The sequence below is a fragment of the Paraphaeosphaeria sporulosa genome (assembly GCF_001642045.1).
Source record: "Paraphaeosphaeria sporulosa strain AP3s5-JAC2a unplaced genomic scaffold CC84scaffold_13, whole genome shotgun sequence".
Classification (NCBI taxonomy): Eukaryota; Fungi; Ascomycota; class Dothideomycetes; order Pleosporales; family Didymosphaeriaceae; genus Paraphaeosphaeria; species Paraphaeosphaeria sporulosa.
This window is the reverse complement of record NW_017253372.1, coordinates 551,730-574,153: the sequence shown is the minus strand read 5'-3', so window position 1 is coordinate 574,153 and position 22,424 is coordinate 551,730. Positions and strand designations below refer to the sequence as shown.

At 53.6% G+C, this 22,424-nt stretch overlaps 11 protein-coding genes across 11 annotated transcripts; 4 read left to right on the top strand and 7 right to left on the bottom strand.

The window, feature by feature from the left end:
• Positions 1-20: 20 nt before the first annotated feature.
• CC84DRAFT_1222409 (uncharacterized protein) lies at positions 21-1,648 on the bottom strand (the record flags this gene model as incomplete). Its single annotated transcript, XM_018183364.1, has 2 exons — positions 21-1,393; positions 1,444-1,648. Coding segments are annotated over 2 exons (1,578 nt in total), but the record flags the coding sequence as incomplete, so codon positions are not given.
• Positions 1,649-2,308: 660 nt separating this feature from the next.
• Positions 2,309-2,892, top strand: CC84DRAFT_359401 (uncharacterized protein). Its single transcript, XM_018185897.1, has one exon. The coding sequence runs from the start codon at positions 2,426-2,428 to the stop codon at positions 2,828-2,830; it is 405 nt and encodes a 134-aa protein (XP_018030453.1). The 5' UTR covers positions 2,309-2,425; the 3' UTR covers positions 2,831-2,892.
• Positions 2,893-4,138: 1,246 nt separating this feature from the next.
• Positions 4,139-5,284, bottom strand: CC84DRAFT_1231515 (uncharacterized protein). Its single transcript, XM_018183728.1, has one exon. It carries the CDS (start codon positions 5,147-5,149, stop codon positions 4,184-4,186), a length of 966 nt encoding a protein of 321 aa, XP_018030452.1. The 5' UTR covers positions 5,150-5,284; the 3' UTR covers positions 4,139-4,183.
• Positions 5,285-5,336: 52 nt separating this feature from the next.
• On the bottom strand, positions 5,337-6,888 carry CC84DRAFT_1209768 (uncharacterized protein; the record flags this gene model as incomplete). The annotated part of the gene is made up of 2 exons (XM_018182239.1): positions 5,337-6,771; positions 6,808-6,888. 2 exons carry the CDS (start codon positions 6,886-6,888, stop codon positions 5,398-5,400), a joined length of 1,455 nt encoding a protein of 484 aa, XP_018030451.1. The 3' UTR covers positions 5,337-5,397.
• Positions 6,889-7,332: 444 nt separating this feature from the next.
• On the top strand, positions 7,333-7,908 carry CC84DRAFT_1231507 (uncharacterized protein; the record flags this gene model as incomplete). The annotated part of the gene is made up of 1 exon (XM_018183727.1): positions 7,333-7,908. One exon carries the CDS (start codon positions 7,333-7,335, stop codon positions 7,864-7,866), a length of 534 nt encoding a protein of 177 aa, XP_018030450.1. The 3' UTR covers positions 7,867-7,908.
• A 38-nt stretch (positions 7,909-7,946) lies between these two features.
• CC84DRAFT_1231502 (uncharacterized protein) lies at positions 7,947-9,763 on the bottom strand (the record flags this gene model as incomplete). Its single annotated transcript, XM_018183726.1, has 1 exon — positions 7,947-9,763. One exon carries the CDS (start codon positions 9,761-9,763, stop codon positions 8,258-8,260), a length of 1,506 nt encoding a protein of 501 aa, XP_018030449.1. The 3' UTR covers positions 7,947-8,257.
• Positions 9,764-10,372: 609 nt separating this feature from the next.
• Positions 10,373-12,161, bottom strand: CC84DRAFT_1103380 (uncharacterized protein; the record flags this gene model as incomplete). Its single annotated transcript, XM_018175010.1, has 2 exons — positions 10,373-11,532; positions 11,687-12,161. 2 exons carry the CDS (start codon positions 12,159-12,161, stop codon positions 10,373-10,375), a joined length of 1,635 nt encoding a protein of 544 aa, XP_018030448.1.
• A 3,502-nt stretch (positions 12,162-15,663) lies between these two features.
• Positions 15,664-16,083, top strand: CC84DRAFT_1180895 (uncharacterized protein; the record flags this gene model as incomplete). The annotated part of the gene is made up of 1 exon (XM_018180517.1): positions 15,664-16,083. The coding sequence occupies one exon, from the start codon at positions 15,664-15,666 to the stop codon at positions 16,081-16,083; it is 420 nt and encodes a 139-aa protein (XP_018030447.1).
• An 860-nt stretch (positions 16,084-16,943) lies between these two features.
• Positions 16,944-19,145, top strand: CC84DRAFT_1129989 (uncharacterized protein). The gene is made up of 5 exons (XM_018175845.1): positions 16,944-17,421; positions 17,471-17,682; positions 17,734-17,848; positions 17,901-18,365; positions 18,418-19,145. Exons 1-5 carry the CDS (start codon positions 17,298-17,300, stop codon positions 18,816-18,818), a joined length of 1,317 nt encoding a protein of 438 aa, XP_018030446.1. The 5' UTR covers positions 16,944-17,297; the 3' UTR covers positions 18,819-19,145.
• CC84DRAFT_1209765 (uncharacterized protein) lies at positions 19,050-19,950 on the bottom strand. The gene is made up of 4 exons (XM_018182238.1): positions 19,796-19,950; positions 19,544-19,641; positions 19,316-19,422; positions 19,050-19,095 (listed from the first exon to the last, which is right to left on the bottom strand). The coding sequence occupies exons 1-4, from the start codon at positions 19,903-19,905 to the stop codon at positions 19,054-19,056; spliced, it is 357 nt and encodes a 118-aa protein (XP_018030445.1). The 5' UTR covers positions 19,906-19,950; the 3' UTR covers positions 19,050-19,053.
• A 932-nt stretch (positions 19,951-20,882) lies between these two features.
• On the bottom strand, positions 20,883-21,604 carry CC84DRAFT_359324 (uncharacterized protein). The gene is made up of 2 exons (XM_018185896.1): positions 20,976-21,604; positions 20,883-20,912 (listed from the first exon to the last, which is right to left on the bottom strand). The coding sequence occupies exon 1, from the start codon at positions 21,451-21,453 to the stop codon at positions 20,998-21,000; it is 456 nt and encodes a 151-aa protein (XP_018030444.1). The 5' UTR covers positions 21,454-21,604; the 3' UTR covers positions 20,883-20,912; positions 20,976-20,997.
• Between the last annotated feature and the right edge of the window lie 820 nt (positions 21,605-22,424).

Below are 22,424 nucleotides of genomic sequence, written 5' to 3'. Positions count from 1 at the left end.
ACTTCTTCTCCAGGAGCAACTTCTTCTGGAGGAGCTACTTCATCGGTCACAGCGCCCTTCTCTGGTGAAGCTTGCTCTTCTGAGGGTGGCGTATCTTCCCCAGGTGCGCTTGGGTCCAAAGCTGCAACCTCCTCTGCAGGCGGCTCATCTACTGCTGCTGGTCCTAGGTCTGCAGGCTGGCCGTCCCCATCTGTCGGGCTTGCTTCCGGCGCACTCTGTTCAGTAGCATCGGTGCTATCCTCCTGCTGGTCTTCGGCAGGTGGATTGGTAACACATTCTCCGGGTGCTTCACCTGCTGGTTGAGGGTCGTCGGAGGGCGGTGCTGCGACCGAAGCAATCACAGAGCCGTCGGGCTGTTCGTCTCCGTCACCTGCGGGTTCATCCTCGGTGTGGGAAGCATCGCTCTCCTTCCTAGTCTTCTTGCCCTTTGACTTCCTTTCCTTCTCGTCGTGCTTCTTCTTCTTTCGCTCGTCTGCTTTGCCGGGCTTTTTCTTCGACGACGTAGATGGCGCTGGCTCCTTCTCTACAGGCTCTTTGTCGGCCTTGTGAACACTCGATGGCTTGTCCTTCTTCTTGTTGTCCTTGACAGCTTTCTTTCTGTCCTCTTTACCGGGCTTCTTCTTCTCCTCTGGCGACGCCGGTCGGACGGGAACAGGATCTCTGATACGCACGAAACCGGTGGCCTTGCCTTTGCCAAGCTTCTTCGCGATCCCTTTCTTCTTGCTGCCAATGCTAACGGCGTCTGGGTCTTTTACGTCAGGGGAGAAATGAACAGATTTTGTAGTTGGGGACATCGGGGGCTCTTGAGCAGCCTGCTCACACTCACCACTCTTCTCAGCAGGCTCTTGGGCAGTGACGATAGGGGGAACTGGAGCGACCTGTTCAGGTTCGTCCGACGTGGCGGACTCTTCTAGGGTAGGCTCGGTAGGTGGTGGAGGCGGGCCATCATCGGCAGGTACATCCACCGGCGCAGCTGCATCGTCGCTAGGGCCAGGCTTATCGACGACGGACAAAGAGGCTTCCGCTGTGGCTGACGGAGTCACGTTTTCGCCCTCTTTTGCCGTCGCATCGCCAGCAATTCCCCCAGGCGGTTCATCCTTGACATCGTCTGGCTTAGCCTCTTCACCGGCATTGTCTTCCACAGGGATGGATGGTGCTTCTGGGGCCTCTGACTGCGCGGCGATTTCCTCTGTACTCGCACTTGGTACAGGTACTGGTTCAGCTGGCGGGTCAGAAGCCGGTGGCGGCTCTAGCTCTACTGGTTGGTGTGCTGGAGCTGCCTCTGGCACGGCTTCACTAGGCGCCTCGGGCGCAGGTGTGGGCTCGGGTGCGGTAGATGGCGGTGGTTCTGGAGCCTCTACCAAGGCATTATCAACGGGTACACCGGTTTGACCTTCCTACTGTCAGTGGGTCAAAAGACGCGGTCTTAACACCACTACATACCCTCTTCGGAATCATCGTCATCGCTTTCTTCTCCCACGACCTGTTCGACGTCCGGATGGTAGAAGATGGGGGCGGGTGGAAACACTATGCGGCGATATACTGGTTGCTGTGCGGCTGGTGTTGCATAGGCGCTCTTGCCGGCATTGGGCCCTGTGGAATAGGGATTGGCCCAAGGCGAGTACGAGACAGTGGCAAACTGGCGCATTGTTGGACAGAAGGTAGGATTGCGCTGGGTAGGCGTCCAAAGATGTGATGACTTGTGCTACTAGCTAGCTATACTGAATGACATTTCCGAGCCATTGCGGGTGAAATCGACAGGACAAGATGCGTAATGGCGACATAAAACGTGGGAAGCGGGATTTGGCTGTGGGGAAGCGAATGGGAGACGACTCAGGGAAAAGCATGTGTATGGAGGCTGTCGTGGCTCAATGGGGCGACGGATGGACAGCGTGTAACGTGGGAGGGAGGGGAGTGCAGACAGATAGCACGCAGACGAATTCGCAAAGGTCCACAAAGCCGGCCCAAGCCCATGCAGGTGGTCGAAACAGTTCGGAAGCCTCACGTTAGCAGTCCCGTGACCGCACACAGGAATGAATTTGGGAGACGAGGCTTGGCCGGTTGCCATTGGAGCCACGTCAAGACGACTCGCTGGTGCTTGGAATGAGAGAATTGGAAGCCCGGGAAGTGGGTGTATGGCGTGCACGGCCTGAGGCCATTGGCCGTGTCCCACGCTGGGTGTTAGCTGCATGGTACCGGCGTCGCGTTGGTCGTGATGCAGCGTTCGTGGTCACCTCGCAACGGTCTCCAGCGGGCCGCCAACGAGGGACCGCTGCTCACGGCGGGCAGCGACGGCGCCATCCGAGCGCGTTCGGGCTGGCAGAGCTGCAGGGGCATGCATCTAGAATGACGGATAAGTTTTGGGCCCTGAGCGGGAGGATGGTGGATGGGGTGGTGAGTGACTGACGTGGCGAGCGTGGGGCGGATGAACGCACTGAGCTTCGCTTGTGCATTCCCTGCACAGCACCGTGTTGCAACTGCGAAGAACCTCGGGGCCTCCCTCTCAAGCCGCGCAACGTGGGACACGGGGAGCGGACACCTGCGCTGCACCTCGTCTTCAAGGCACCGCTGTACAGCACAAGACCGCCATGGTGCTTCGGCGGACGCTGCCACCGATCGCGCTGCGCCCACCCGCAATCTATCCCCGGCCCTTGCGGGTGACGTGCATCCAGTAAACCCACAGGCCGCCGCAATTTGCAGCGACCATCGAGTCTATCGTCGATACGGCTGGCGACGAATGCCGTCAGCGAACGTGTCCCAATCTCAGTGCCTGACGCTTCGCGCGGCTGTAGCAGTGTGGCTGACTATCCCAGGAGGTGCATTTGCGTGAAAATGTCCCCAGGGACGACGTGTCCGCGCCGTAGATATGTATTCGATACAAGTCACGTTTTGTTCTCCGCGGCTAGAGAGCCAAGTCAGAAAGTGTGCTCAAGATCGCGGCTCGCCTCGCGGTGCTCGTCCCAATCGAGCAGAGACGGCATGCCACGCCAACATCGTCATCGCAGCGCCGACTGTCCGGCCTCGTTTGCAATGGTACTGGATATGCTGGTGCACTTCATCGCGGTATACGCGCCGAACAATATGTGCATCTGGCCAGCAGTGTGAGCATGGCTCGGCTCTACTGTTCGCCATTCTTCCAGTGTGTGCATCATATCGCATTCCGATACCGCTACTGTGCTCAGCTTCGGGATCCGAGTTCGAATGAGCATCATCAGCCGTACCTGAGACATCATAATCAGCATTCGGCGTACACAGCACATCCACAGCCAGTGTCAGACTGCACGGGTGCATTCGGGTAGCCAGCCAGATTACACGCGAACCTGTACCCAAATAGCGTTAGCGAAATCACCCCGCACATCCAATCAGTGAAGTTTTTTCAGTTCTGTCATAGTTTCCACGAATTCGTGATTAGTGGAAGCATATGTAGTTGCTCTACAGAGGCTTCGTTTCTCAGTTTGCAACAGTCCTTTGGCAGAGGCTCATGAGGGCACAGTAGGTAACACAAACCTAAGAGAATTAGCTCGTACCTGAACTTGCAAGGACTCAGTCCTTTATACAGTCATATTTTCGTAGCCTAACAATGCATCATCAATGTTCACAGTGAGGTCTGTTGCAGAAAAACCCACTTCTCGCTTAATTGTGGCATGGACTATCCAGTCTTGACTTAAATTACGAGGGTAAACAGATTCACCGCGTCACGATGCTTGTGGTTCCCGTGGGTGTGTTAACTAAGGCAGTTGGTGGATGAGATATTCGACAATTTTGAATGCCTTATCTTATTATTGGCTATGATGAATCCAGATTAAGTGGCGCGAAATATAAATCTTATTCTATCAATGCTACTACTATCAAAAGATTTCCGCATTCTGAGGCTACGTAGCTACCTTACTTTCAATATCTCCTTAATTAGTTGGATCCTAGATGCCTATCAACATTATCTTTGCATCTAATAATTGCAATGTTACTAGGGAGGGTAAAGAGTGCATGGTGCGCAATTAACGTGGACGAGGAAACTAGATGGCTTATCTAGAAGCTCATGCGCAAGAGCAGATAGATAAATGTTGGGGATAGGACCGTGATTGATGAAGGCCAGAAGCTCAAGGACGACACTTCATTGAGATAGCTCGCTGTTCACGACATGCAAGCTCTTATAAACTGGATCATTGGTACGACTCTCCCATCCTCAAGAATCCTCCTCGCTATCACTGTCCTCGCTATCATTGTTGCACGCCCTCCCATTCCGCGTAGCCCCGGGCATAGGCCTCCAGGCCCTCCTAGCCTCAAAACTCAACCACACCCTCGTATAGCACTCACCACACCTCAAGCTGCTCCCTTTTCCGTTCATGTTACATTCTATCCCCCAGCAACCCCTCCAAGTCTTTCGCTTGTTCCCAAGCCGAGCCGGGACCACAACAACAACCTTATGTTCTTTGTACATATCTCCGCCCATATCCTCCCATGTGTGCAAGCACATCGTAGGATGAGCGTGCTCTGGGCCCGTGAGCAGGATACTGGGCCGAGCGCTGGTCTGGTCGAGCAGCGGGATGGGTGCTTCGGGGGTGGACGCGATGGGAATTCCCGTTGGGTGCTCTGCTGGACATGCGCATCGACACCTCGCGACGATGTCGTGAAAGATGGCCTTGGTGTGGCAGTGCCGTTTGATTTCACGGAGGCATGCAGGGAACTCGAGGTGGATGCTGCGCTCTCCGAGTGATGCATGTGGCGCGCGGACGTACGCCGAAGCCGGGATTTTACTCGTATCAGGCCATACGTGTGACGACGCTGGCTGGGCTGAAAGGAGCGGTGAGTCCACCCTGAGTGGCGTGCCGGGTGGTGTGTCAGGGAGGGGAATATACCGCGCGATGGTGACCTCGATAGGCTCGTTGTACGCGCTGGGCGGTACGCGACTTTGGAGTGACCGCGCGAGGACTGTAGAGAAAGGCTCTTTGGATTGCCCAGCCTGGATGGACTCGATGGGGTTTGCGGGAGAGGTTTGGTGCCGCGAAAATGGAGCCCGAGTGGACTCACGGGTGTTTCGCGGAGCAGGCATAATTGTAATTGTGTAGGTGACCGTGGTCTGGAACACAATTATGATGGCAGAAGCTTGAGTACAGTCGGCTGACGTATTGATGATCGGGGGGAAACACATATCGAGGACTCCCTCCCAGCATTGGGCTTATATACAAGCCTGAGATGACTCAATATAGGTTTGTGTTGAGTGCGTCCGCACAAAAGTGCTCTCGCGACCAAAGTTCGACGGGATGTGTGGATCCATGGATCCAAGGAACAGAGCAGTCACAACACAGAAGTGATCAAACGTTCCGTGATCCAAATGGATATCATACCAGGCTAGGACATATTTCTTCACAGAGACCATGGCTTCTCTCAATATCGGCATCACAGAACCATCCAATCCACCCCAACAAGCAACCTCTCTTCCTCTTGTCCTTGGCCGACGTGCACATCCCAAATTGGAGTCCTCACGCCTACGAAGCCGCCCTCGCGCACCCGGACGCATCCCTTCCCTCGCGCACCGCCTTGCCCTGCAAGCATGATCTTGAATTCGGGGCGTTCGTTGTAATTGCCTTCAGGTTGTGTGAAGCCTAGCGTTCCTGCCGCATGAGACAGGCTCGCATCAGTGACACCGCGCAGAAAAACGACGCCGCCTGGCCAGCACTCCACTTCCGACTCACCACTACCTCGGCCGCCCATGACGCTAAGGACTTCGATCCTAAGCTTCACACCGTCTTCCTTATCTCTTCCCCATGACACGCTTGCATTTGTATTAGCGCTGTATCCCGTGTTCGCCGTCTCAAGGATCCAACTCTGTAAAGTGGAGGCCATACCATTTGGTACGTATTTTCCGTGTTTGCGACTAGGTGAGAAGGTTTCCGGGAGTGGTACCACTGATTTGGTTGGAGAAGGTGATAGTTGCGGTAGGATGAAGTGCGGTCGAGGATGAGTCGGGCGGTCTACCACGGGCGTCGATGCTTGCTCAGCCACGTTGGGCCGAGAACTAGCGATTTTGAAGCGATGAGATACGGGAGAGGCTATTTGCGGCGATGACTGTTGGTGTGGAGTAGCGGGCTCCGTACGCGCGTGGCTGGGAGATGTTGAAGGGTCCGGCGAGACACGTCGCCGCTTGTTGCGCTCTTCCCTGACGAACAGAATCTCCTCTTCATCCGTATCATCCTCCTGACCTTTGTCTTCTACGAGAATGGACGATTGCTCGATACTTGGCAGGACGTTGACTGCTGTGTTGGCCGAAGATGACGGAGACGTACAGTCGATGCTCTCCGCCTTGCTAAGCCGTGGCTTTGGCCGCCGTGTAATGGGGGTATCTGCCCAAGCTTCGTCGTGTTGGTCTCTTCCTCTCCTCCGCTCTCCAGTGTTTGGGGGGTTGCGCGACGAAGGCTGGGGCAGGACGAACCGCTTCGCCGGCACTACCCGCGTTGTCTCATTCGTATCTTCATATGTGCTCCGCGAGTGCAGGGCTGTTGGTCTGGGTGTCTGTACATTGCGAAGGCCAGATCGCGGCTTCAGCTTTGGTTTCTGGGTTGCGGGTGGGCCTGGCGCTAGGAAGCGGTGCGGTGAAGGTGTTTGGAGCGGCATCGTGTTCGAAGTACCATAGTTGCAGGAGATTGCGGTGGCAAGCCCGAATGTTGAAGATGTAAATGGTTGAGCGACGGCATCGCGTGGAGGTGGGGTGGGAACACTAAGAAAGCGCGATGACGCCCCGACGCGGTTTCCAAACGCGCCGTCACGAGCACGCTAGCCACACGTGCCTTTAGCCTGAACATGGCTGACCAGGCGCAGGCTTCCACACCTCTGGGAGCTGTACTCGTCCGTCGTCAGTCCCGAGGTTATCTCATTATGTCTAGGCTGCATAATAAGAGTGCTCAGTATGAGTGTGCAATACGAGCGTGTTTAAGCATCGTGCATAGGGATAAGCAAGGCTCCCCATTCAGCCACTCTTCTGCCTACCTCGCCGACAAAGTGTTATTGACCGTAGCTTATAGTCATTCAACCAAGCGACGGCGCGCGTCAGCCTATTCAAGTTGACCATGCCGCCTCGCTGAAAATAGCATTCGGGCGCGTTATACTCATCAAACTACGATGGGATATCGGATCGTTGTGGCACAGTGCTCATGATACACACGCTGCCCGTTCAATAAGATCATGTCCACTCAGTAATCGGGCCTTCACTAGCTATCCCACATCATTGGTCATATTAACGCTTCGGTACCTCTCGTCATTCATCTCAAATACGCATTGTTACTCTTGTGCTACTCCCTCCCTCCCTCCCTCCACAAACAACAAGCTCTTATCAACATGCGTTTGACATTCTTCACGGCCGCCTCGCTTGTCTTGGGTGCCTTGGGGAGTGCCTTAGGGAAGAAGTGCCTGACCGAAGATGCTGCCACTCAAGTCGCGAACAACTTCAGGAGCACCATCGCCGCGTACACCCCCGAACTCGCAGCAAGAGTCTTCGCCGTGGACTTCCTCGACTACTCCGACGGTGTAAATATGTTGATGAATAACGGATGCCCTAACGGTCCTAAGCCTCTGGGAAGCCCAACCTTCACTTCCTTAGCAGACTTCCAAGCCGCCCAGGGCACTCAGCCCCCAATTCCGTTTGAGATCCTAAAGATCTGGTACAACTGTAATACCGTCACTTTGCGTTGGAGATCGGTCGCGCCGGGCTTTGTACAGCCGGAACAGCAAGTCACTGGCCTCATTGTTCTGGAGACTACGCGCTCCAAGGGAGAAGAGCCATTTTTGATCCAAACCGTCTACTCGGAGTTCAACAGCGGCGCTTGGCTTTATGATCTCGGGATCTTTGTACCAACGAATTGCGCGGCCTGAGATGCGATTGCTGCCTACATCGCTCATACCACAATTATCTCACACATAAATCGTAATGAAAGAAGGTATTATTCACAATAACTTGATGCATACCGCACTGATCATTGACAATACCAACATTATGGGACCTTAAATATCTAGTATACGTTGACTGTAATTCTGAAAGAAGTGCTATCGATGAACTGATCCAGAGCGACACCCCTGGTACAGATAGGAGTGAGGGTAGATCAGTCCCTCGTGTTATCCACATCGCAGTAATGAGAGCTGCCGGCCTGTGAGCATCGAGTCCTTCTACTAGGGATGTGCTGAGTAACACCCATCATCCGCTTCTACAAGGTGTACCTAGGTGATCATGACATTTATTGGCAGGAAAGTATGCGCAGTAACCTACTTAAAAGAAGCATATCGTCCTGATCTCAACACTCTCCCTCGGCGGCGCATCGTCTGGACTGGTCGGATCCACAAACGCCGAATGGCCCACGAACCTCGCCCTCCCATCCGCCTCGGAATCAAACGTCTTCAGTAGAATCACCTGCTCTGGAGTCATCTTGGGAAAGTACCACCACTTGTGCCTGTCCGAGTGCTGCAGCACATAATTCTCTCCATTGCGATCGCGATAGCGAAGATGCAGCTTGAAGAAGTCTTCATCCTTGCACGACTTCACGTCAATCATAGCAAGCGGTCGTTCTTCCACAATACGGTTGACAGGCTTCCAGACGTTGATGAATGCTACTCGGCGCGAGAGGAGGTCATCGGCTTCGTCGGGTAGGAGTTGGCGGACTCTCAGGGGTCCGGATTCAGCGGTGTAGTCGCAGTGGACAAGCATGACGGGGGAGCGCTGGGTGGTGTTCTTTTCATCAGTGAGTGCCTTCTTTGCGTTCTTTTCCGTGCGAATGGTGTGGTCGAAGACGAGAACACGCTTTGCGCCCAGAGTATGTTTGAGAAAATCAACAACTTCGGGATAGAAGGCTGATCGCACAGCTTCCTCGTTTTCCCAGTCGGAATGCGACGTCTTAAATGAGTGGACCGAGAAGCCGTTCTTGTCCAGGTGGAAGTCGTTGACGTACGGCCAGCCATCCGACATCTCAACTTCTACCGGAGCGTCACCTGGTTCGTGGATATGTTTAGCTTTCTCGGTCTCGTAGAAGTAGAGCTCGGTGAGTCCGTCGACGGCTTTGGTGTAGTTCACTGTGGTACGTACTTTGTGCTGTGAGTTCCCGTTGGAAGTAGCCACGCTGCTTCCGTTCGTCGGCGCGCAGGGAAGGAGCGCCTTGGTCACCGCGACTTGCGTCTTCTTCCAGCTGTCCATTGACTCGACCTGTCCCAGCCACCGCTTGACGTTCGGATACTGATCCAGAGGAAATTTCGAAGCCGCGTGGAGATGCATGGGCGCCGCAACCGCAATGTCAGCAAGTGTAACATTGTCGCCTGTTAACCACTTCGTCTTGCCGAGCTGCTCGTTCATAATGCCCGCTCCTCTATGAAACCTTTCAGATTCGGCGTCAATGGCTTTCTGGTCCGGCTCTGCCTTCATGAGCGGTTTGACAACGTTCTCAATGAGATACACATAGCAGACCGAAAACCAGGTTGCGGCCTCCCAGAGCATCCACCTGTTGATGTCGGCCCGATGTTTGAGGTCTTTTGGGTAAAGAGTCTCAGCACCAGTCTTGTCGGCTGCATATTGTAGGATAGCGTTCGACTCTGTGAGTGTCATGTCGCCGTCTCTTGCCGCTGGGACCGTGGCATGCGGGTTGATCTTCTTGAACGCCTCGCTCTTCTGCTCGCCAGCAAAGTAGTCAATGAAGTTTTGCTTGTAGTCTGCTTTCATTTCCTCAAGCCCAGCGAGGACCTTATGGGAGTTGATCGTACAAGGATCGGAATACACTTCGATCGTCATTTCGATGCTTCTCAGCGTACTTCTTTGATATCGCGAGCCGGAAGATGTATGTATTTATCGACGAGAGCGCAAAGGCCCTGGCAATATTTCTGCATTTAATAGTGCTTCAGCTCTTTGCTTAGTGCTTCATGGCGGAGGTTAGTCTACCCCGCACCGTCTTTCCGTGTCACGTTGTCCATTCGACCGATCTCCCAGACTCGTGATGTTCCTCTAGATGGCTGCATCGGTCGCAGTCCTCGCATTCGTATTGGTCGCCCGCTAAGACGATCTCGCCATTGCGAACTTTGTCAGAGTTCTGGATCGTGTGGCACGTTCGTGGCTTCGTATCATTTGACTATGGTGAACAAGTAACCGAACCAGCCTACTTCTGATCATAACATTTCCAAATATGCTTGGAATATCGTATTGGGGAGTGTGATAGTCCACTCATCCATGCTGTCAATGTTTGCCAAAAATTGGAGTCATTCAACTGAAGATCTTGACTATAGATTGTGCATGCTCTTTAATAATGTACATACCCTTTACTAATTATGTGATGCTTACTCCAGCTTTGTAGGTGCATAAAAACCATCCGGGAGCGCTCACCATACCCCATGCAACCTCGTCCGGCTACGCGCAAGTATCCACATCATACGCACACTGGATATCATTCCCATCTATACCACCATCCCTCATATCCCGCTCACAATGGATGCATATACTCCCATCCCCCGCATTGAAACATTCCGACCTGCCCATGCGGTCCTTACACCCGGCGCAAACCATCTTCGGCTTCTTCTTGACTTCTTCAACAAAAACCTCGTCATCCATGACTCTAAAGTTCAGCCCGGACACTCGCCAAAAGTCGTCTGAGTCGTAGAACTTCTCTTCGAACGGTACTTCTTCACCATACATGTAGGGTGGAATATAAGATTGCTTGGTCGAGAATCTAGATGTGAGGAGCGCCAAGCGACGATTCGAAGAACGCAACAGTGAAGACAAAGTATACATCGGTGTGCGCAGCGGTCCATCGATAATGGTTTGCAAGACGAGGGCGATGTTGGCTGTGGGTATCGTAGAGAGGATCTGCTCCGGGTTTGGATTGCTAAAGACGATTGAGAGATCAACAGGCCGGGTCATGCCTTTGATCACATCGGTGCAGTGGCGAAGCACACGTCCAGGGTGCCTCAGCGTGTCTTCAGATACGCCTTTTAGGTTGTTGGCCCAGGATACATCCAGCACTTTGAGCTCACGGAGAGAAGCTGAATAGTCGTCACGCTGAACGTGACCGAGAAGCATAGTCTCGACGCCGAGCGAGAGAGAACGTAAGTTCGAAAGATGACGCAGCCTGGCGCTGTCATCTTCGAAAGTCGGGTACTTGGTGGGGAGGTACTGCGTGGCACCGCCAATGTGGGAGAGGCGCTCAAGAGAATCCGCTTGCCGAATTAATGCTTCAAGGAAAGCAGGCTGTGATGTGCGGGTTGTGCTGTCAGTGCTGGGAATGCAACCTGGGAATGCATGCAGGCGCTCGCCGATGTCGAGTTCCTTCAGTGCTTTGGGAAGGCTAAGGACTACGTCTAGGAATCGAACGTTGACATTACACTCAATAAGCGTCAAGGATTTCAGCGGTGTCGATCGCCTTTGCTGGTCTGTGATGTCGGCGTGCGTAATTTTGGCATCAAAATTGGTGCAGGATATTGTTATTGATTTCAAAGTAGGATGTAGAAAAACGACAGCGCAACGACCGAATGTAAATTTTCTTTCGTCCGGACCGTGGCCATGAAGCGTAACTTAAAGAAAAGTCAGTCAGTTGTAACATGATCTCAGCAGCGAACATAGCTGAAGCACGTTTCTTTTCCGCGATCTATAAATTTCATCGGGTGTCGACGCAGCCCGGCCATCTGAAGCACACTTGAGATGACTCAGAGAATAAACGAAACTTACGAGATTGCAGCATGGGCAGCGTAGGCGATATCCCTTTCCGAGGGTATACGGATGCTTCCAACAGTGCCATGTAGTCGATTCGCGTCCAGCCATCAAACTCCACGTCGCTCTTCCACTCGCTGTTGTTCGGACAGGGTGATTCAATCGTGAGATGGCGGAGCTTATCCATCAATACAATGAAGTGATTGAGCTCCTGGATCCCCTCTCTGTCGCAATCCGGATACCGTATCGATAACTCTTGAATATACGACGACCGTGTTTCGCGAACGTCAAGCGCCGCAGCTATGTTCCTCGCACGGTCCCCGCTAGTTACGAGCAGAAACCGCCAAATATACGGTTCTGTGAGACCCTGTAAGCGGTGACAACACGCTGCCAGGCTGCAGAGGGCATCGCGAGAATCTAAATGGTCGATTATCGACAGGAGCAGCTCATCAACGAGTGCCAGCAGACCGGATTGTGGCACCTCTGCGGTCATAGCTGGTAGTCTCGACTGGCGGAAAATGGGGCGGAACTGGTGGATTCTGCGCTTCTTGGCTTGACGAGATTCGGTATATGGCATTAAGATCTCTTGGTCGGAAAAATGTAGTAAAGGCGCCTTTGGGTTCAAAGCTCCTCGGGATCGTGATCGTCGTGGCGATGGCGTTGACGTTCGGTGCCGGCTGGATTCAAACACAGTGGAAACGTTATCGATAAGGTTCCTAGTGGCTACCGATCCCTGCCCACCCCAATGACCTACGTCCCTCACCCCACCTGTCGTACAGAACTGCTCAACTCTACGTCCATTCAAGATTTAGTGTCATCAAGCTTCTGCACAAGTCACCGCAATATCCCGAAGCAAATGTCCGTAAGCCCGTCGGCGCTGTATGTAAGCATGGTTTGCCTAGCACATTGTTCGTCTGGCCTGAGAAAACCAGTTGACTTCTCTCAAAACAGTGTTCAGTCGCCTTGCATCGTGAATGGGTATCATTGGTATCAAATGAATGCATCGGCCCAAAGATCCGACGTTCAACCCTTTGACCAGTGTTGCAACCATTCTGTCTGCCTCACGGGCTCACCAAACCGAACCCAGCCTGGCCAACTATTTGGCTCTGCTGCATGCATCCACAGCCACGAGAACAGCAACATTCCTTCCCTCCTGCACTTGCCTACCTCCGACAGGCAATTTATCTCTGTTTCTAGAGCAACCATTTGGATCTTAAGGTCACTGGGTAGTGCTTGCCGGCTGTCCCATTTGTAGTACCAAGTTTTGCTGCCGCCCGTGTCGCCAGCAAGCAAAAGTCGCAGCTCGACTCGACTCGGATCTTGCTTGCGGACTCCTATCTCTTCCAAGAAGCGGTAGTGTCTCTGTGCGTGCTTCAAGAACTTGTTGAAAAGGATGCGCTGGTGATATGTCATTCTGCGGAGACTATAATCGACTTTCTTCGTCCGCGATTTAGGCGTTTTGATGACACATGGTTTGTCGTATTGTGCATACACCTCTTCCGCGCTACAGTTGGGCTGATATTCTGGGACGTCCTTTGAGCGTCGGCCTACGAGCGTCTGCAAACTTCGACGGAGTATCCTCCAGAACGGCGAGGAGGTGGTGTTCACAAGATCAGAATAGGAGATGATCACCCGCGGCGCCCTCCTTACACATCTCTTGAGACCACGATCGAGAATAGAGTGCGATTCCATAAATATCGTGCGACAAGTGGAGAGAAGGGCGAGGCCAGGAACAGAAGGAACAATCAGGGTTACAACGCCTAGCTTGCTAGGGAAGATAACTGCATTGCTCGTTTAGTATCAAAACTTCTACGAACCTCAACAAGGAATGGTGTCGTGCAACCTATTGGATAACGAATATAAAGGTGTGGGAGTGGCATACGAGGATTAATAGCTTCGATGTTTATGGGCTCGTAACAATAGGGGTAATCGTATTGGCTGTTTCCCGTGTGGATGACGATATGTTGGATCTCTTCTGTGAGAAACTCGTAAACGATGAGTCGGAGTTCTTTCGGCAGCGACAGAAAAGGAATTGGTGTGCTACCGGTATTAGGCGAGGTCATGGTTAGCGATAAAACAGTACCGATTTCGAAGGCTGACCGTGATGGTGGAGTAACGGTTTTGGTAAGCGAAGTGGGTGGTTTGTTCAATATATACCGCCATCTTCGCGCTAGGCAGTCATGCTTTCTGGAGCAGAACTAGGCTCGAACAGTCTGCTGTGGTGGGCCTTGAATGTGTGGGGACGCTTGCGCTAGCAACATCATGTCGATGCAAGGCAATACTCTCGGAGACGAAAACTTCGTGGCGGGGCCGCGGTCGGCCTCTTTTGATTAACCCCCCGTGCTCGATATCAGTATACCGGCAAATGGCAAGATTTGAACTTGTTGGCCACAAGCGAGCTTAGAGACGACACGCAGATCCCATTGCAAGTAAGAGTTTGACCAATCGAATCTTGCATCCACTCACCAAGAGAGCAATTGTTCCATGAAAAAGTCACCGGAACCGCGCAGAGCTGCAGGCCACATAATTCTAGGTCCCATTCGTCTTCGTCACCTCCACGGACTAACTCTCGTCAAATCATTTCACTTTCCACAGCGATGACACCAGGTCACTACCTAGGTCACACACAAAATAAAGTGAAAGAAGATGACAGCAACCGCAGCTAATTCAGCAGCGAGGATGCGATGCTCTCACATCCCGACGATCCTTATCCTCGAAGACAGACCCAGGACGATGTCACCGATGTTCCGGCCACAGCTGATATAGTTGCAGTAATGGACCTACTTTCTTAAAGTCGCGGTTACAGACAACAACCAGTTCAATGTTTCCTTTCCTGGAAACTCGAATCTCAGTCGAAAAGAGCTAACGGACATCAAACAAAGTTTTGTCCTCAGAACCATCGTGCTTGAGAGCGTCGTGATCGACTTCCAAAGGTATTTGCGCTGGACAATGCAATATATATTATTATTCTCATTAAAATATTACTTGGATAGCAGTAAGCCGAGTCTTGTCATCTCAGCATCTCCACGACGGCAGTGAGTACGTGTATGCGCTGTAGAACTACCATAGGTAAGCTTATCGGAGGTGAGCGCTCAATGTCTGTCGAGATGTTATGCCCTTGTTACATAGCGGGCATTCACGCGAATCTACCGAGCTTTGCAGACAAGATCCCGATGGAACTGCCACAGAGCCCAGGGATGTACGGCCCGATTTCTAAATCCCACGTCAGTATCGTTGTCCCCGGTCCTCCTTGCTCCTATCCAGATTTGATCTTTCTGCCTCAAGATTCGGCTGACGGCGAAGCGGACATCACATCTGATCCATGTGTTCCTCTTGTGCTACAATGCATGTGGTCGCTTCGAGTTCGATGAATCTGGTTCCCAGGGAGTCTTGGCTTTTGCTACACCCAACATGATTCCTCGACCCGATGCCAAGGGGACCTTCCGCCCCGAAATAACGAGACTGTCCAAGGTGACAGTTGCTCTTGCGGGAACCCACTCTGCCTTGTAATGACTATGGCTATACTTTATATCAGTGCGCAAACTAAGATGGATAGCCGTCGACGCTTATGGTACGCCTACAGCTTACGTCGATTGTCTACAGGTGCAATGCAAGGGGGCTACCGACCTTCCCACCTCAACCACTCTTCCAAGCTCCGTGCCATCGAACCCGGTAGCGACCATGTGTTACCGACCGAGTGCTATCCTATATCCAATTTGCATATTCACCCTAGAAGCCTTGACCTAGAGACAGGAATGCAGTGCGCGGCCTCATCACGAGGCCACGCACCCCATTCCAGGGAATCAACGAAGCCGGAAAGACCACTTAGCACAATCCTGCCGTTGCCTCAACATGTCCAGCTACCTGTGTATCCGAACAGCGTAGTATAAAACCCCCCGACGACGTCTCACTTCTCGCTACCAAGCCCAGCATTCATTCCCTACAATCTCTTCCATCTTCCAACAAGCACTTTATAGCTGGACACTCTAGTCAACATGCGACTCTGCATCGTCACCTTCGCGGCTCTTATGACCGCCGCCTACGCACTAAACGATGCTGCGCCCAACGTCAATGCCAATAATCTTGCTGCCCGCAGCGAGCCCCCAAAGGCAAGCGCGACCCTGGACCACAAGAAACACAAGCATCCTCACGACGGGCTCAAGCACAAGCACGATAGCACGCACCATAGCAAGCCTACTGGCAAGCCTGAGCATACATGGAAGCCCGAGCATCCATGGAAGCACAAGCACGATAGCACGCACCACAGCAAGCCTACTAGCAAGCCTGAGCATACATGGAAGCCCGAGCATACCTGGGAGCCTAAGTCTACCGGCAAACCTGAGTGGAAGGGCAAGGGGAAGAAGGGGAAGAAGGGCAAGGGAGTTGAGGACAAGGAGCACAAGGATGGAAACTGAGGGATGGGGCGGTGAAAATGGGAGGTGGGAATGGGTGGTTGGGGATGGGGCGAGAAGAGACGATGTGGAGGATGAAGGAAGGGTAGCGCCAGTCGTTACAGATCTCTAAGTACACTCGCTTCGGAGAAGCTCAGCTTCTTGGGCCTTTGCATGGACGTGAGGTATAAACCAAAATTGTTCAGTATATGACGTTCGTATCGCGATTGTCTTGGTGAAGGTGTGAGTGACGGTACACCACCGCAGGGGTTGTGGTGGTCATGTAGTTAGCTACAATTCCGATGCGATGTAAATCAGATCTTTGGTGGTGACGACCACGTCCTAGCATAGCAACGTTGTTCTTTAACTCCAATCTTCGTATGCCGCACGCATCGCTCTTGCCACTAAACTCATCCCTTTCTCCTTTAACATCTAGGTACATAAGGAGACTACAGCATCACCTAGTATACCCAGGTGACGCGACATGATTCTGGGAACCTGACCATGCCACTCGGAGATGTATGCAAGGTACCTCCAGGGTCCTGGGTGCCGCGGGTGTGACGCTGAAATGTTCCACGCATATCGCTCATCTGCAGGGTCCTTCGAAACATCGCAACATCAATCTCCAGGTGCTCAAGATTCTCGTGTGTCAAAGCAGGCCAGCTTCCGCGAAACGCAATAAGAGACGAAACGCCCTCCTTGGTTTTTCTGTTGGCACGAGTCTAGAGCCGGCACGGGATACCCACTCGCTGCCATCCAAGCCTTGAAGCTTAAGCGAGCTTGACGAGGCTTGGCCAATCACGAGGAGAGCATCGCGCATGGCCACCCGCGCGGCGCGTTTCTTATCGACATGGGCGGGCGTTCATGCGCAAACACAGAGCCCAGGAACCCGCGATGGCAATCTTGAATTCACCCGCCGCTAGGGGCCGGCCGGGGGAGCCGCGGTGCGCGACATTCGACTCTGAGTCTGCTGCGTCCTTCCTCCACCGTCCCTCGCTAGAAGGCGGCATCCACTCGCTCGCTGTTGCTCGATTTCTTGCCGGACGTGACTGCCTTGATCAAACGGACGATTGTGCCGCATCCTACGAGGTCCAACACTGAACCCACCTTCGCTCGACGGTCGTGTGTTGTATTATCCTTTTGAGGTTGATCTATCGTTGGCTCGGTCTCCTGCTTGCATTTCACATTGCCCCAAGAAACCCAATAGAACGAGCGCTGTATATTGGATCTGGTCCGCCATGTTCACGATGCGCTTAGCATTGTTGGCCTCGACCGCACTCACTGCAGTCAGCGCCATCGACACAATCTCGGTCAAGGGAGCCAAGTTCTTCACCAAGAGCGGTGATCAGTTCTTCGTCAAGGGTGCAAGCCAATTGAACAGTTTACACGATCCTCACGCTGACTTTGGAAGGAATCGCATACCAGCTCGTCCCAGACGACCCGCTCATCGATAACACGCAATGCAAGCTCGACTCGGACCTCATGAAGTCGATCGGGACCAACTCGATACGCGTTTACCACGTCGATCCCTCCGCCGACCACGACGACTGCATGAAGACCTTCGCTGACGCCGGCATATACATCTGGCTGGATCTCGACACCTTCGACACGCAAATCGAGCAGGTACGCGGACACATTGGGCAATTTCTATACACGGAAGACTGACCCGACTAGACACGCCCGCAATGGAACCAGACGCAGCTCGACCGCTTTTCTGCCGTCATGGATACCTTCCACAAGTACGACAATCTGGCAGGCTTCTTTGTGGGCAATGAGGTTTTGACGACGGGTATGTCATCCACTCCACCTGCACTCCTCAAACCATATTGACAAACTACTAGGTGATGGCTCTGTTGCTGCTCCATATGTCAAGGCCGCGGCCCGTGATCTCAAGGCATACCGCGACAAGAAGAACTACCGCAACATACCCGTCGGTTACTCGGCCGCCGATATTGCGACGCTGCGTCCTATGTTGCAGAACTACCTGGCTTGTGGCGACAATGCCTCCGAGGCACTGGACTTCTACTCATTGAATGCCTACTCGTGGTGCGGAGACTCCACCTTCCAACAGTCAGGCTACGTCGATCTCATCAAAAATGTGACGAACGTGGACTACAATATCCCCATCTTCCTGTCAGAGACCGGTTGTATCAAGCCACGCCCGCGTGACTGGGCTGACCAAGAGGCCATCTTTGGTCCCGACATGATCGATAATTGGAGCGGCTCCATCGTCTACGAATGGATCAACGAAGCCAACGAGTACGGCATCGTCAGCTACGGCGAAAAAGTAGATCCCGCTTCTCCCGGTAAGTCCAAGCGCGCCATCGGAGCTACAGCAATATTGACATCCATTCCAAGGTGCCCCTCCGGACGGCTTTCCGCGCTCCGGCACGCCCACACCCATGTCTCCTGAATTCCCCAACCTCAGCAGCAGGTGGAAAACACTCACACCCACTGGGGTCAAGGCCTCAGCCTACAATCCTAAGCTTACGGCTCCGCCGTGCCCAGCCTTCACGAGCAACGTGTGGGAGGTCGATGCCAAGTCGGAAATGCCTACGATCGGACAGACGTACCAAGCGCAGCAGTCGGGCGCCAGTAAGACGGGCAGTGGCGCCAGCGCGGGTCCGACCAGCCAGGGCAGCGCGAGCGCCTCGCCCAGTGCTGACAAGGGCGCTGCGTCTACAGTCTCTACTTGGGGGCTGCAGAGCATGGGTCTTGGGTTCGTGGCGATGGTTGCTGGATTTTGCATCTGGTTGTGAATAAGGCTACGTGAAGACAGGGCAGTTCTATGGAACGCGTTGACGGCTTGCTGACGGCATCGCGCTGTGGAGCAACAGTTGTCGACCGTACGCTGACTTCTAAACTTTGGCCATGTGATCTTCGCGGTAATGAGCGGTGAAAGGCGATCGGACGTTTCGGGAGAAAGAACACAGGGAGCGGAGGCTTCTTGGCGCGGTGGAGGGCTTGGTTGGTACATATACCCCCTTTCTTCATTCAAACATGGCATGCGGGCATGGCGCTGGTGCATAAATGGTACTATAGTACGATAGCTATTGAAGCCTTGAAGGGCTCAGCGAACTTGATGCACAGCACGCTCTCGCGACTCTTCGACTCTATCCACCCTTAGCCCGCCCTTCACCTAACACTTTGTCGACGTGCAATTACACTTTCCTTCCAGCTTCCCCTTCGGAATGCAGCATTTTCCCGGCTAGCCCTTGTCAGCTTACAACGCATCCACGTACTCCGCTTAACTCACATTGTTATGGCACCATCCGTAGCAGTCATTGTCCGCATCGCACGTCCCGTCCATTCGGCAGCTGCCCAATGTGCAGAGCCCCGTGCAGCAGATCGCTCCGCCGAAGCCTGGGCCGCGGGGGCAAGGTCAGTGTGCGTTGAGATAGGGTGGGGAAAGGTTTGCTGGCTGAGAAAGAGGGTGTATGTTTTCCTGAAGGACATAATCCCTGGTGACGAAGGGGTCTCTTACAGCCGTAGTCATTGGCGCATTTAGCGCCTGCATTGTTCCCGGGAGCAGTACAGCTGCCGAGCTTGCAGATGTTGTTGCAGCACTTTGCGCCGCCGTAGCTAGATGGCAGGACACCTGTTAGTGGAATGGCCGTGAGTCGGAGCAGGAGAGATGGGTGATTGAGTCGGCCGTGTACCAGTGTTTGGCTCACAGTATCGCGGATATAGCAACCAAACACCACAGACGCCCACGTCATACCCGGATAGTACATACCAATTGTTGTCCTGCTTGCAGGGATCACCTACATCGGCGCGAGGCGTAAGAGCCACCGCCTCCACGGCCACAGCGGTGAACAGGAGGGACAAGATTCCAACGACCTTCATTGCAGCGACCAAAGAGTCTCAGGGCCAGCACGCACATCCAGTCCCCCCTTGCGCCATCACTTCACGCTTTATACTGCTGCTTCCTCACATACTCGGTGTCCAGCACCCAGGCTCTCACTGCTGGCAACCCACGAGCTCCGATAGTGCTCTAGATGAAGCCAATACTTCAGCACCTGCAGGTAGTGCCGCCCTGGGACTCGGTACGTAGGCACCGACCGCCCGTTCTTGCTTCCCGGGTGCCTCGGAAGGTGGAGGGGAGGAAGCGAGGCAGGCAGGCGTATATTAGCGATACGATGGCGTATCGTGGGCATCGTGTTCGCAGCTGCCCATGTACATGTGTAGATTGTCTCGGGTCGAGATGCTATTGATAGCACTGAAGCGAGGCAAGACACACCTCGCCAACGACCTCGCGGGCCGCAGAAGATGTGTGTGGAAGCCGTGTGGTGAGACGTTGGTTGGTCATCGTACATCCCTCTTGGATATCGTCCACGGTGAATGTGCAGCCGTACCTATCACTCTCCACACGCGTCTCCACCCACGGTGCCAACTTCCAAACCACACATGTACAACATGGACAGAGGTACTCGACTTCGCTATGCACGCTGCGCGGCTGCGTATGCGTCGGTTGTAGGATGCCGCGCCGGGTATTGCCGATGCACGAGAATACCCGGGCTAAAGTGGTGCTCTCGTTTGTGCTGGGTCAAGGCTGACGGACGGGGAGAATAGGCTGTTTGAATGCAGCTTTGGGGGCGGTAGGTGGACACAGTTTGGGTAGAAGAGGTGTTGTGGGATGGTTGTGGTGGTCGTGGTTGGAGGATAGTCCGAGGGAGAGCCACGTGCGCGGAAGAGACGGTAGATTCTACACCAAGGTTGGTATAAAAATACAGTCGGTAGACGTTCCTAGTCGTGTTGATAATGGCCCTTGAAGTCCTGGGAGTGACACAAGATTCAGTAGTGTCCAAATTTGGATATGAAATGTTGTGCTTTTGTGTCCGTAGGATGATCTTCTGGGGTTATAAGATGAGTTCCAGGCGAAATCGCTTTGTGACAATGGTTATGGAGGTAATTACCATTTTCCAAGCTCTCTGTAATTCAAAGCACTAGTGGGGAATTTACGGGCAAAAAGTGACTCCCAAAAAAGGAATTTCTGATTCGACTACGAATACGTCTGCATGTAGGAAGAACAAGAAAGATAGTAGTGAGCAAGCTTTTTGGACCGGAAAAGCCAAGTAGCAAACGAGACGTTCTCGTGGATTCCGAGATGGTGTGGCGCGGGAGAGCGGAGTGTGTGACAGTGAAGGGTTGAAAAAAAAAAACCGCGAAACAGCTGAGGAAGGGCTGCTCACACTCTGATACTTGCTTCAAGTTCACAATATAATAAGATGCTAGATTCGACAATGGGCAGGCCTTTGCGTAATGTGCGAAAAGGAAATTCTGTTTCGGCCTCTGCGCAAGACAGTACCACACGGGTATTAGACCAGTGCCTTTCCCCAACACATCATCCATGAGCAGTAGTAGCTGTACCGCTTCGTGCATCGAGTCGGACATTCACTTTGTACCAGAATCGGCTGGCTGCTGATTGGAGTAAGACGTCCGACCATGATTGCGGTGTTGGCGTCACTCCCTGTCAGAGCCGCACGGCCTGGGCGGGCATGTGGTCACGTTGAGGCCAGAGAAGCCCTCGTCCAACGGCCAGCAGATATGTAGAAGCGCCCAGGACGGGTTCCAGGCGTCTACCCAAGCGGTGTGCTCCAATCTCGAAGCGATGGCCCCAAATGCGCTAGAGGTTGGCTGCAGAGGAAGAACGGCGGCCGGGATCGCGAAATCAGATGGCGATCGAGTGGGCAGCCTCACCCGGCGGCAGCCGTTTGCGGTAGCCGCTTTTCCGCGTGTTGGCCATGGCGGTCCAGCGTCCATGTCGTCAGCAGCAGCAACGACGTTCCAGCGAGCGTCGCGCGCGACGCCGGCGGTCGTGGCCGGGGCTGCCGAGCAAATGGACAGCGGAGTGTTTTCTTCGACGGCAGAAATGCAGACCGCGCAGATGGTGCGATGCGCCCGTTACGGTTAGGGCACAGGGAGGCCCGCGATGATTGGTAATATGCGGCTGGCAAGGAGTGATAGCGGCACGTTAGTGGGACTTGGCAGGGAAGGAGCGCACCGCGCTTTTCTATGGGGGAAGCGACCGATGACGTTTCCTCACCTCCTTCTTCACCTACGTCACGCATTCACCTCGAGGCGCACCCGCGAGCAACACCACGGCTGCGCGCATTGAGACCGATTCACGACCGAATATATCGCCTGTTCTCGTATGATCCTTTGCGCGCCGGTGCAAGGACGACTGCAGCGCCATCGTACAGGGTAAGGGGCGCACGCGTATTGACGTCACCCATTTCCTTCTCGTCGACGCCTTCGAGAGCGTCCAGCACCGCATCACTTTCTTGATTCGCAACCCCGCTTTCGGTGCTGCGCCCATCTCAAGTGTTCCCTGCGGTACGCGCTCTCGTCTTGCGTGTTGCGCG